Source organism: Alosa alosa, chromosome 7 (genome assembly GCF_017589495.1).
Source record: "Alosa alosa isolate M-15738 ecotype Scorff River chromosome 7, AALO_Geno_1.1, whole genome shotgun sequence".
Taxonomy (NCBI): domain Eukaryota; kingdom Metazoa; phylum Chordata; class Actinopteri; order Clupeiformes; family Clupeidae; genus Alosa; species Alosa alosa.
In genome coordinates this window covers 18,563,610-18,576,272 of record NC_063195.1, presented here as the reverse complement: position 1 = coordinate 18,576,272, position 12,663 = coordinate 18,563,610, and the positions used below count along the sequence as shown (strand labels likewise).

Sequence of the window (12,663 nt, the reverse complement as noted above, 5' to 3'; positions counted from 1 at the left end):
GTCAATGATGAGTGATTAGTGTGGATTAGAGTGGCTGGGGTACCACAGGGATTTATGGAATCATCAGGCACACATCACTCCATCATGAAATGCTGATGAACACACACACACACACACACACACACACACACACACGAAAACATTATTCGGTGCCTATGAATGGGTAGCTTCTTTGACACAGACACACACAAGTTAATGTGCTTGTCCAGACATACTAACACAAACACACTGCAACTCTTTTTTTAGGATGTTGAATGAATGTGGGTATGCACACACAAACACACACATTCAACCAGCACACACACACACACACTCATGCGCACACGCAGACACCATCTGCTCAAAGTGTCCAGATGTGACCCTTGCTGAAGTGCTGCGCACTCTGTCATTTTTATTTCTTGTGTGTGTCTGTGTGTGTGAGCATGTTTACAGATGTATGCAGCATGAGAGAGGGATAGAGAGAGAGAGACAGAGTAAGAGAGAAATAGAAAGTGTCTAAGCTTCTGCATGTATAAACGATTAGGAAGAGGAGACAAACATAGTGTGTGTGTGTGTGTGTGTGTGTGTGTGTGTGAGTGTGTGCGTGTATGTGTGTGAGTGTGAACATGCATGTGTGTTTACGTGTGCGTGCGTCTGTGTGTATGTTTGTGCATGTGTCTGTGTGTGTGTGTGTGTGTATGTATGTGTGTGCATGCCTCTGTGTGTATGTTTGTGCATGCATCTGTGTGTATGTTTGTGCATGCATCTGTGTGTATGTTTGTGCATGCGTCTGTGTGTGTGTATGTTTGTTCATGCGTTTGTGTGTGTGTGTGTGTGTGTGTGTCTTACTGCCCCTCAGACTCTGATTGCCGGATCCTCATGTGATATTCAAAGCAGACTAGCCCTCGCTCCAAGTGTGCCCTCACCCCCTCCCTCTACTCCCCAAGTGCCAGCTTGCTGCAGATGAAAGTCGGACTTGGAAATGGATGCAGATGATGGGCATTCAAAATCAATTAGTCACGATCAGCCCCCATCTCATTCTCACAACAGAGGATGCTGCTCCAGCCCTGCCAATTCATCACATTCTGTGTGTGTGTGTGTGTGTGTGTGTGTGTGTGTTCTGGACCTGTTTGTGTATGTCTAGGTTTTGTGCTTGCGTGAGTGTGTGTCTGTATAAGTGTGTGTATGTGTATGTGTGTGTGTGTGTGTGTGTAGTGTGTGTGTGTATGTGTGTGTGTAGGCCTAGGCCTGCTTGTGTATGTCTAGCTCTGTGTTACTTCTGGCAACACTTGCAGCAAAAACAGTACATTTTAATTAACAAGTTGGAGGGGAACACTCCTCACATCACTAAATTAAATAACGCAAATCCAGAACTTTCTCTCAATGACCTCATTCCACAGTGGCGTACAACCCAACCATGTGAGACCAGCATGCCTGCAGAGCGTCTGGCCAGCTGACCGAGTGTTTGTTTTCCCAGCGTTAACTCTCGCGTGTGAAGGGATTGTCTGCGCTTCTGAGTTACACGTGCTCCAGGAGGGGGGAGCGCACTGGGGTCACAGTAACACAGCTAAAGCAACCTTGATTTACTCTCAATACACATCACTGGTAGGATGCTAGAGAGTGTGTGTGTGTGTGTGTGTGTGTGTGTGTGTGTGTGTGTGTGTGTGTGTGTGTGTGTGTGTGTGTGTAGAGGGGGTGTTTATAATGCTATAACGTAGGATGATATAATGTGTGTGTATGTGTGGTTGTGTGTGTGTGGAGAGGAGGTGTTTATAGCTATAATGCTATAAAGTAAGATGGTATAATGTGTGTGTGTGTGTGTGTGTGTGTGTGTGTGTGTGTATGCGTGTGTGTGTGTGGAGAGGGTGGGGGGCTCTCGTTAGGGAGAGAGGCTACTGGTGACCCAAAAATACCCAAAAATACCCAAAAATACTTTTCACACATCAACACCCTCAGGTCAGAACAGTTCAACTCAACAAAGCATCAGCTGACAAGATTGTATCCAGCATTTACTATGTGTATAAGCTGACGGGTAAAACATTTACTATGTGTATAAGCTGACGGGTACAGGGTATATACAGAAATTCTAAAGTTGAATTTAATACCTTTTAATACCTTTTTTAATACCTTCACAATATTGTTTAATACCAACACGACTTCGAGCTGCAACTAGCGGCAACCTTTCGAAATTCAGTGTTGGGGGTAACTAATTATAAAGTAACAGATTACTGTCATTTTTGTTACTTAACTTTCTGAGTAATAAAGTGTAGCAATGCTTACAATTCAAATCAAGTATCTATTATTACAGTTACTGGATACTTTGTTCCATTTTTGCTTCAATAAAAACACTGGCCTATACACAATTATTTGTTATTTAATCCTAACCCAAGATAAAAAAGTTATTTCATTGTTATGTGTAGGAAGAGCACACACCACTTCCCCAGCACTACACTCTTTCTTTCACTATCATTCTATCCCAATCAAGACAAAATGACAAATGAAAATCAGAAAAGGTATACTGGACTTTCTTCTAAAAAGGCCCACGACCATACGCAGTACACACACACACACACCCTTGCTGTCTCATATAATTTGCCAGTCAAGGTATCACATTCAAAAAAAGGTGGTCACATTTTACAAAAATAATAATTATTAATTGGGTGCTGCTGGAGAATGTGGGCCCCATGTGATAAAATACTTTTGGGCCTGCATGCTCCCTGTGATGACATTTTTGAAAAATAACCCCTTAAATGGTGACTTCTGGGGAATTTTTGGGAAACTAATTGACAAATTGACTTAAAATATATTATATTATAATATATTGATAGCATATTACAATACAGCCTATACAAACCTACACAGGTTCTTATATTCAACTAATTTTAAGCAAGTCTATTGGGACTTTGATCTCATCACATACTACATCAAGGGAGTAACCCTATAGCTCCTGAGCAAGCTTTGAATAATGTAAAGGTAACACCTGTTAAACTAACCTTAACATGACATTTACTGAGGGTAGAAAATGTTAAATCTTATAGCCTAAACCTTATCTTATAGCCTAAATAAAGCAACAAAGGCCTATATTTAACCTCTATTCTGTAGTCAAGGGGTAGCTCATTGCAAATAACCCCTTATAACATGTGCATATGTTTACATATTATATTCTTGTTTTTTTTCTTCTTTCATTTAATTATATATTTGTTTGAATGAAAAGGCCTTCTGCCTTTATGGGGACTTTTCATTTGAAAATGGGTTATTGTGATACTGTATGTAGGCTAGGCCTAGTTTAGGCTATGTCTGCTGCTCTTACAGCCTGTCATTGAAAACGCGATGGCGCAAATGATTACTTTTTTGGATGACAATGACAGCTGGTAGCGTAGACATGATAGCTTCAATGACGCATATTTATGTGGAGACAGTAGCCCTACGTGGCCGATGAGCCAGGAAGTCGACTCTTCCACCTCTGATTACGTCCGCCCATGCTGGCTAGTAGACTCCAGAGCGGTAGAAAACGGCTCTGGTAGACTCCATATGTGACCTGACGGCATTCACTCCCATCCAGGGGCATTTATTGTCTTTTTACAGACGTGGTAATAAGCCTCTTGGCTGTTGCCAACTAGCCTAAGCCAGTCTTTGAATCTCGAGTCCTCTAACCAAATGTCCGAAAAAATTAAATTTCCCATGACATCGTCAATGGTAGCTAACTTTTGGCAACAAGTTTAGGCAGTAAGCCAGCCGTATATCCAGTTTGAGCATAGAGTTTGAGGGGGCGCTAAAAGTTTTTACCGCGAACGCACACTGACATATCGCTCAGGTCCTACTCGCACATATCATTAATATAATATAAATAAATTCACGTGAATTTTAGCCTGCACTTAACACAAATGGAAAACATCATAGTTAGTGGCTCGAAAATTTAATACCTCATCAGATGACGTTTATTGCTTTTTAATACTTTTAAATGGCCTTAAATTTGGCTAATTTCATTTACTACCTTTTAATACTTTTTACAACCCCGCGGACACCCTGGGGTAAAAAAATTACTGTGTAAATGTGTTGTGCCTCTATAAGCTGAGAGAATGCATAATGCATTCATTTAGGATCCAGGACTGGAGACAACAACAGGTTCTCTCATGAAGAGTGAACCACCTCCCTTGAGTAGACTCTTTCATTTACACTAAGATCAGACAGAGGTGCATGCGCAGACACACACACACACACACACACACACACACTTCTGTCTTGTCCATCTGTCGGGTTCTGGGTTAAGCAACTGTGCGAACCTTTGAGAGTCGAACACCTCCACGCATAAATTCAAACGCACAGTTCAAAACTAGGCCAGCCCTGGCAGACTGCTCATGACACTTAAAATCATAAAAATAAAATTAATAAATAAATAAATAAATAAATAAATAAATAAACAAACAAACAAACAAACAGATCAATATGGAGACACAGGGTAGAAGAAAAAGGCCTCTGGATACAACTAACAGATCAGTGTAGAACAGCAATCCATTTCATAACGGTCAGCCTCAGACTGCCATTCTAATTCCCACGTTTCACGTGGTGATATAATTTCAACTACCCTCGACGGAGCGTGCTGATGGATCGGCAGGAGCGGGGACACGGTGACTTGATGCACAGACATACGGACGGACAGGTGGAAAGTGGGTTAAGTGGTCAAATGACACAAGGGCAGGGCCATCAACACCCAATAATCTTCTCGGCTCTCGTCGGCCCACACGCACACACACACACACACACACACACACACACACACACACACACACACACACACTGTCGGCCCTTACCTAATTGTGCTCTCGTCCTCCTCCTCCCTCCTCCTCCTCCTCACACACACACACACACAGTCGGCCCTTACCTAATTGTGCTCTCGTCCTCCTCCTCGTCCTCCTCCTCCTCCTCCTCACACACACACGCACACACACACACACACAGTCGGCCCTTACCTAATTGTGCTCTCGTCCTCCTCCTCCTCCTCCTCCCACACACACACACACACACACACACACACACACACACAGTCGGCCCTTACCTAATTGTGCTCTCGTCCTCGTCCTTCTCCTTCTCCTCCTCCTCCTCCTCCTCCTTCTCCTCCTCCTCCTTCTCCTCCTTGGCCACCACGCAGTAGATGTACTTCCCCGGCAGGAGGGAGAGCAGGTCCCCTGGGTCGAGCGTGTACCACTGGCCCTTCTTCAGGGGTTGAGGGGCCGACTCCAGGGAAGACTGGACGAAGCACGGGTTCAGGTGGGTCTGGAGAGAGAAAAAAAAAAAAAAGACCTAAAAAAAAAAAAAAAAAAACGATTTCACACACAGCGTGGCCGAAACATCTTCATGAGACAGCGTTGTCTCAGGCTGGAGCTTTTTTCACCTCCCACGATGACTTCATCAGATTTCCTCAGTGACAAAAAATTCAACCAAAACAGATTTCAATGAAGACTTCAATGGAGGCTGATGACTTAAATGGAGGGTGCTTGTCTGATGTGACTACTGTATTGATCAGGGGGCAAAGGCGGAAAAAAAAACCTGACTTTGGCAACTGGCAACAATCATGTCTGGCCTGACTACAGCCATCTGGAGATAAAAGCTCTAATGTTGTAATGGCACCACATGTCATAGTATGTAACAATGTGCAGACAGACAGAGACAGACAGACAGACAGGCAAGACAGGCAGACAGACAGACAGACAGACAGACAGACGCCTACCTATTCATGGGTTTCATGAGGTCCCTGTTCACAAGTGTATAAATCAAGCACCATGCAGTCTGCATTCATAATATAAGTGCTTGATTTTATACACCTATGGAAAGGGACCTGATGAAACCCATGAATAGGTCTGACAGTCCAGGCGATAAAACAGAGATCACACAAGATCAATACAGTTGCATGGAGGAGGCGAGGGAAGCATTTCTCTCTCCCGCACAGACGACTTATTAACACGACGGAAAGAGGAGGCTAATGCACACAAATGATCCAGCTCCCCCCACCGATGCCAGCCACTCAGCTGTGGCCTCTGCTGGCGGGCGATCTATTAATATCACTGCGGAGCAAACAGTTTTTTTTTTGTGCCTGAGGCAAATGATGATGACAAAGGGCAGTCCCTCCCTCCAAATGGGCTGGCAAACGTCACAAGGAGGAAGACATGAATATAAAGATCGTAGGACGAAGCACTGGGACGGAGTTGCAAACTGCGTGATTGCAACTCTACAATCTACTGTACAAAACTACAGTCAGTCCACCCAAATGGGTTTCTTCTTCGCTAGTGTTCTGGTTGCGTTGTATGCGTAGACCGTTGTATGTCAATCAAACTTGTGCCTGACTGATACACTTAAGATGGTAAGATTCATTTCTAGATGTAAAACCTAGATTCAGTAGCAGCAAATACCTAATCTTGACATGTTTAATGTCTATGAACCATGAAGGTTCATTATCTATGATCCACAGAGGTGGCAATATTTTTTTTAGACTCCTGACCCCAGACTTCTGATAGTTTTACATTTTTGTTCGAGAGAAAACAAACTCTTCAGTCTCACCTAAGCACATCAGAAGTCGAGATGTGATTAGACCAGAAGTCGAGATGTGATTACACTTGACTCAGTGATTTGTTTCTAGGGCTGCCCGATATAGAGAAAATATCTGTTGATGTGATTTTTCGGACAGATATTGTGATTGCGATCGTAGTGCCTGAGAAGCTCAGCACTCCTGTTAGGTGAGCTTCACAGTCTGTCACACAAGGAGGAGTCCATGAATCATAGATGTGACTAGATTAACCATTCAGACAGAGTTTCAAACTGCAATTAATTGTAATTGCAGCCTTTGCGATTAGCTAATTGCATTAGTTCACATTGTGATTTCGATTAAAAAAAAAAAAAGCAGCCTGATTGGTTTTCTGTTCAGGTGGCAATAAGATCTACCTGGAACATCTCTAAAGTCAGCCTGTCGACTATGAAGGACAGGGTCAGTGACCCCTGCTTTAGGAGAGAACTGTGAATGATTGTAGCCCGTGAAAAATTTCCTAAAAGACTGATGATTGGATATAGGGTTCAGATCGATGATGTCATACGGAGATGACTTCCCACTGGTTAACGGCGAGTGAACTCAACTGAAAGGAACCGGGTCCATGCCCAGTTTCTTTTTCCTGGCCCAGTTTGGGCAACAGTGTAGAGTGTAGCATTCTAGAACTGTTTGGGTCAGGCTCTTGGGCGTACTAAATTTAGTGTCCATAGGGGAGGAGTCTGATTCAGTGCAGGCGGTCAGCCAAGTTACGACTTATTAAATTAGGGCTACATTATTTTCACACTTTGGCCAGAGTGCGTCTGTTTAGACCTGTGCGTTAATTAGTTTTGAAAACGTGATATCAAAGTTGACACAAGCATTAAAGCGATCGAGGAAATCTATAAATTAGGGCTACATTATTTCCTGCTGATGGCTGATAAGTCCTATAGCATTATCCTATTCACTACTTCGTTTTCAATTTTAACAGCCAACTGCATATGCCTTTTTTTAGACTTGTATTTTATTTATTTTTTACTTAATGTTGTGTTTGTCTATAAGCTTAATGAAATTTCACTTCACACCTAACTGAAATGGCAACGTGCTAGTTTGAGTCCATGATGTCCATTGCGTGCTGAATAAATTGTTGCTAACCAAATGCTAACAAGAAAAACAAAACAGCACAAAACAAAAAGATTATTTGCACCCACCTGCCTGCAGGAAGCCTCTCTCTGACGTTACACCATTGACAAACCCATCTCTGAAAAGGGCAGGAGGCTCGTCAATGGTTTTAGTGGCACCTCTGTGCTTTAATTGGCTAATTAAGAAATGACTAGCTCAAAAAAACCTCAAATGACAAATGACAGTGAATGTCAAAGTTGATTGCTTGTTTACCGCCAAGACGTGGTCCGACTTCATTTAGTGACCTTTCCAGGATTGTTTTTAAGGCCGATGTATGATGAATTGTAGGCCATAATACACACACGGCGCATGTACGTCAGCCGATTACATTAGCCAGAAGAAGAAAAAAAAAACATTTGCACAAATGTACAAGGCAGTCGTAAACAGTCCCTCAGACATACACACACTCACATCTCAAAATAAACAATAAAGCCAAATTGCATTGAGTGAACCTATAAAAAATTTGATTGCAAACCCTTTCAAGCCCTTTCGTTGGGGCACTGGAGTGTTTAAAAGGTCTCTTTCCATTAGGGTTAGGAGTAGTGTGTGTGTGTGTGTGTGTGTGTGTGTGTGTGTGTGTGTGTGTGTGTGTGTGTTGGGGGCATGGGAGGTTTGGGAGTTAGGAAGAGAATAGGGGGCTGCAGATGTCAAGTAGGAAGAGTAGAGAGTTCAAAGGCAATCAATGACCAACTGATTACATGGTAACAGAGAGACTGACATGGAGAGCAACAGGCTGATGGGCCCATGAGAAGTGGTTTCATTTCGAGGATGCACATTCGGGTCGGTTACATGACTTCAAAGAAGAGGAAGGGAAAGAAGGAAGGAGATGGAGGGAGAGAGAGAGAGAGAGAGAGAGAGAGAGAGAGAGCTGCTGCTGGACCAGCGCACACAAGCCCGCATGGGACCAGGCCCAGGATCCAGTTTAGACTGGAGAGAGTGGAGGGAGGAGAGAGAGAGGAGGGGAGAGATGGATGAACATTAATAACATGAGTCAACAGATAGAAACAGGTACATGGAAAAAAAGAAAGAAAGAAAGAAAGAAAGAAAGAATGAATTAATGAATTGAAGTCTTGAGCTGATGCATTTTGCCTAAACACACCAACACAGTGCAAAGAAAGCACAGATACTTCCTTTCCATATGCAACCAGACAGAGACAGAGAGAGAGACAGAGTGATGGACAGAGACAAACAGAAAGAATGAATGAATTAATCAATCAATCAATCAATCAATCATTCAATGAATGAAAGCCTGTAGCAGACTAGCAGTAGTAAGAATGTATTTTTTGTGCATTCATCCTGCGTAGGGGTCAGGTCCTTGACAAGTTTATATGCATCCGAAATAAAAGCGCTCCTTCACGTGACACAGAGTGGATTTACAATCAATCTTCAGCAAATGCATTCAGGCTTCACACACTCGATGCATAGGCAATGTGATACTTCATCACTATGTAAAATCAGACCTGAATGGATGGATGGAGGGACGGACACATGGAGATGTACAAACTGAGAGGAGAAAAAAAGAGAGAAAGAGAGAAACAGAAAGAAAGAGAGAAAGAAAGAAAGAAAAAACGAAAGAAAGAAAGAAAGAAAGATGGTATGGTAATGCATAGTCTGTACGGTCTGTTCGAAATGCATCAGAATTTTGTTTTTGCACATTCGTTTTGCGAGCTGCTATTGACAGAGGATGATTGATGATGATGATGGATAGAGAGAGAGAAAGAGAGAGAGAGAGAGAGAGAAAGAGGAGAGAGAGGCCAAATTATTGGCTGAGGCCTGACTGGCCTCAATCAGAGAATCTAGCCCCTAAAATAAAAAACTATATAGCTCGAGCTCCTCAGGAGTTCATGCGTCATACATTCAAGTAGGCCCTTTGACATGCAGCACAGATACTGAAGCAGTGCACAAGAGGCAGTCAGATTAGCCTTTAGATCACAGCCATTACATTACTGGACATTGCTAGAGGTCACTAAGTGTATGTTAAGGGCCGTTCACTCTAAGAACGAACAATAACCATAACAAATAACAGCACAACAGCACAAAAGCAGCACAATAGCTAATATGATGCATAACGTGCGCATATGAGCTATAACGACATGAAGAACGATATCGCCGGGGATCACTTTCAGAGCAATTTTGAAACCGATAAAAAGCTGACAGCCAATCAGAATCCATACAATTTTAGATGTTACATTCATCAACACGAGGGGACGCTTTCCTTATCGTTGGTCAGTGTGGACGCTCAGTTATCTTTGAAAGAATTAATGAATTGAATTATCTTTTATTTATCTACACAGTTATCTTTGTAGTTATTGTTCCTGGTGTAAACGGCCCTTTAGGTGTGAAGTCTCATGTGGCCACTGTGCCATGTACGTACGGGTTTGATCCGGAGTTTTCCTTCTGCATTCTCCAGCATCCCATGATTCCTGGAGACTCTTTTGTCATTGACCTGGAAAAGAAATCATAAAGTCAGGAAACACAGCCCGCAAAACACACACACACACACACACACACACACAGGGTGTATATTTGCCCTACACAATTAGTAAACATTGTGAAAGAAACATTACTTTTGAAAAAAAAAAAAAACTTTATCTCACTGTAAAACAAACATTTACAGTATAAAGCACTTTTCTAGGCACCCAAAGAACTTCACAGTAGGGGGGGGGGGGTTCTACCACCCAGCACACTCATGTAACAACACCTGACCTGACCCATCTCACTACTGCAAAATCACCACCTTCCAACTGTCCCAACAAGCAAAGGGGGGAAACATTCAAGGGGTGACTAACTAACTAACTGTACTTTCCCTACTGTCTACTGTCCCTACTGTGAAACTGTCATCCAGCCTGGACACAGCGTTGACATGTCATGACATGCCTGTACTTTACAGTAGCTTACTGCTGACCTCTACTGGCACATTAGTGTCAGTATAGACTCTTTTAACAGCATAAACAAAACAAAGGTATTTTTGGTGGCACAGGAAAAACGACACTGTAACTTGGGGACAAACAAAAATAAGGAAAACATGTTTTAAAGTCGACATTTTGCAGAGCCTTAAGCTAAAGTCTGATTAATTTTCATTTCAAAGTATCTGCGTTGGTTTTTAATGTTTCAACTAGAAACCCCCTAGGAACAGATTGAATGGGTGTATACTGACGGGGAAGTTGTCATCTGGGGCCCGACACGCTGTATGAACTCATCCGTGATGTGAAGCACTAGTGTGTGTGTGTGTGTGTGTGTGTGTGTGTGTGTGTGTAGTGTTGTAGCAGTTGCTATCCAGTGGATAAAGACCTGTGTAAATCCCACTCACTGTCACCTTAAATTTCATACCAGTAGTCGACAGACCATGTGACAGTGACACCCTGGCAGATACTGCATGTTTTGACCAGAGAGGGCTCTAAATAATCGTTTAGCTACCAAACATGACTTCCTGTCAAGGCATCAACACAAATAGGTGCATTCATAGTGTCTGAATAGGTGAATACACTGACAGTTATAGGACCATCCCGGACTGTTTTTGCAGCCAAACTAGCCTATGTCTCCTGACTGGTTTCTTTCTTCTGTGTGAAAATAGGCTAAAGACTACATTAAACACATAAACCAAGGGTCCCTTCATCAGTAGAAAAACATTATTAGCAAAGCCATCAAACCGTCTAGGGCATTAAGTGCTGCCAAGCAAAGGAAACACCAAGAGTGTCACCAGATGTGCCTGATGTGGGCATAACAATCACTGCAATGGAGGATACACGTCGGATTAACACTGAACTTGTTGTTTTAGAATAACTGCAAAGAGATTTTTGCAGAACCGCCTATGAAATGTCTTGGAAATACTTACTCCGAATAGAGGACCTCTGCCAAGAACAGTTTCGCCCTCCGGTAGGTGCACTAGATTGCCACCGTCCACTGGCTTCAGCTCAAAGCTTGGCATCTGTGAAGTAACCATAATTGAATTGGGTTGAATTAAAGGGAAACATTAGAGTATCAAAGTGATTCATGTAATAGGCTACCGGTATCCTCTCAAAACACAGAGAGCGTTGCCCCATCACTGAACAATACAGGGCAGGTGGATGCACTTGAGTTGAACCAAGACTAGGCTACCTTGATTGCTTGCTTGTAAACAATATCACTACTGTCAGCTAGCAGCAGCAGCTTGAGAATACCGATCGACAGCATACTTGAATTAAAGTAATTAGCCAGTCACCTCGTTTACTCAGCGCCACTATTGGAAAAGCTATGTTCAGAGTTATGTTGTGTTGATTGAATTTGTACCTGCAGTTCTGGTCAAAAGCGCATTTACCGCCCACCTTCTGTCAAGTAGTTGTTCTCCTTTCAGTTTTCACGCGACAACTTCTCTTCCGGTCAAGAGCTTTCCTTGCGCATGCGTAAAGTAGTTGCTAGTAGCTCGTGGCCACACACTCACACACACACACACACACAACCCTTGAGTTGTGCAAGTGTAACTACTGTTAAACGTTATAAGACTCCGAATAATGTGAGTTGACGAAGTAGTTGAAAAATTCAGCGGAATGTGTATGCAACCATGTGCGAATTTGGTCAACTGGAATGGGCAAGACTCAAATTGATATCGATACAGCAACTAACTTTAGAAGCCAAATGAATCCAGCCATCAAGGTTAAGTGGGTAAAGTTGACTACTTTACAGACAGGCTAATGAACCCAGGTACCTCCATAGACGGGCCTTTATTAGACATTCTCTGGTAACACCCAGGTAAATGGGTAAAGTTTGGCTACATCAGGCTACGTGGTATTTAGGCGACCTCTAGTGGACTAAAACAGCTAAAGCAACTAGGCTACAGTCTCGTTTCTTAATATATGTATTTCTAGTTAAGTAAATCGATTATTTAAAGTATAGACTGTCCTATGAAGAAATTCTCTACCGTGCACGGGCAAAGCTCCCCCCAAAGTATTATTTAGCACTGACCAGCCAAACGTTTTTGAAAAATGCGCCTGTAGCTTTTTTTTTGTCAG

General features: G+C 42.7%; 1 protein-coding gene across 1 annotated transcript; it reads right to left on the bottom strand.

The window, feature by feature from the left end:
* Window positions 1-5,106: 5,106 nt before the first annotated feature.
* aplf (aprataxin and PNKP like factor) lies at window positions 5,107-12,166 on the bottom strand (the record flags this gene model as incomplete). The annotated part of the gene is given in 4 exon segments (XM_048247106.1): window positions 5,107-5,253; window positions 10,050-10,121; window positions 11,511-11,603; window positions 11,980-12,166. Coding segments are annotated over 3 exon segments (312 nt in total), but the record flags the coding sequence as incomplete, so codon positions are not given.
* Window positions 12,167-12,663: the final 497 nt, after the last annotated feature.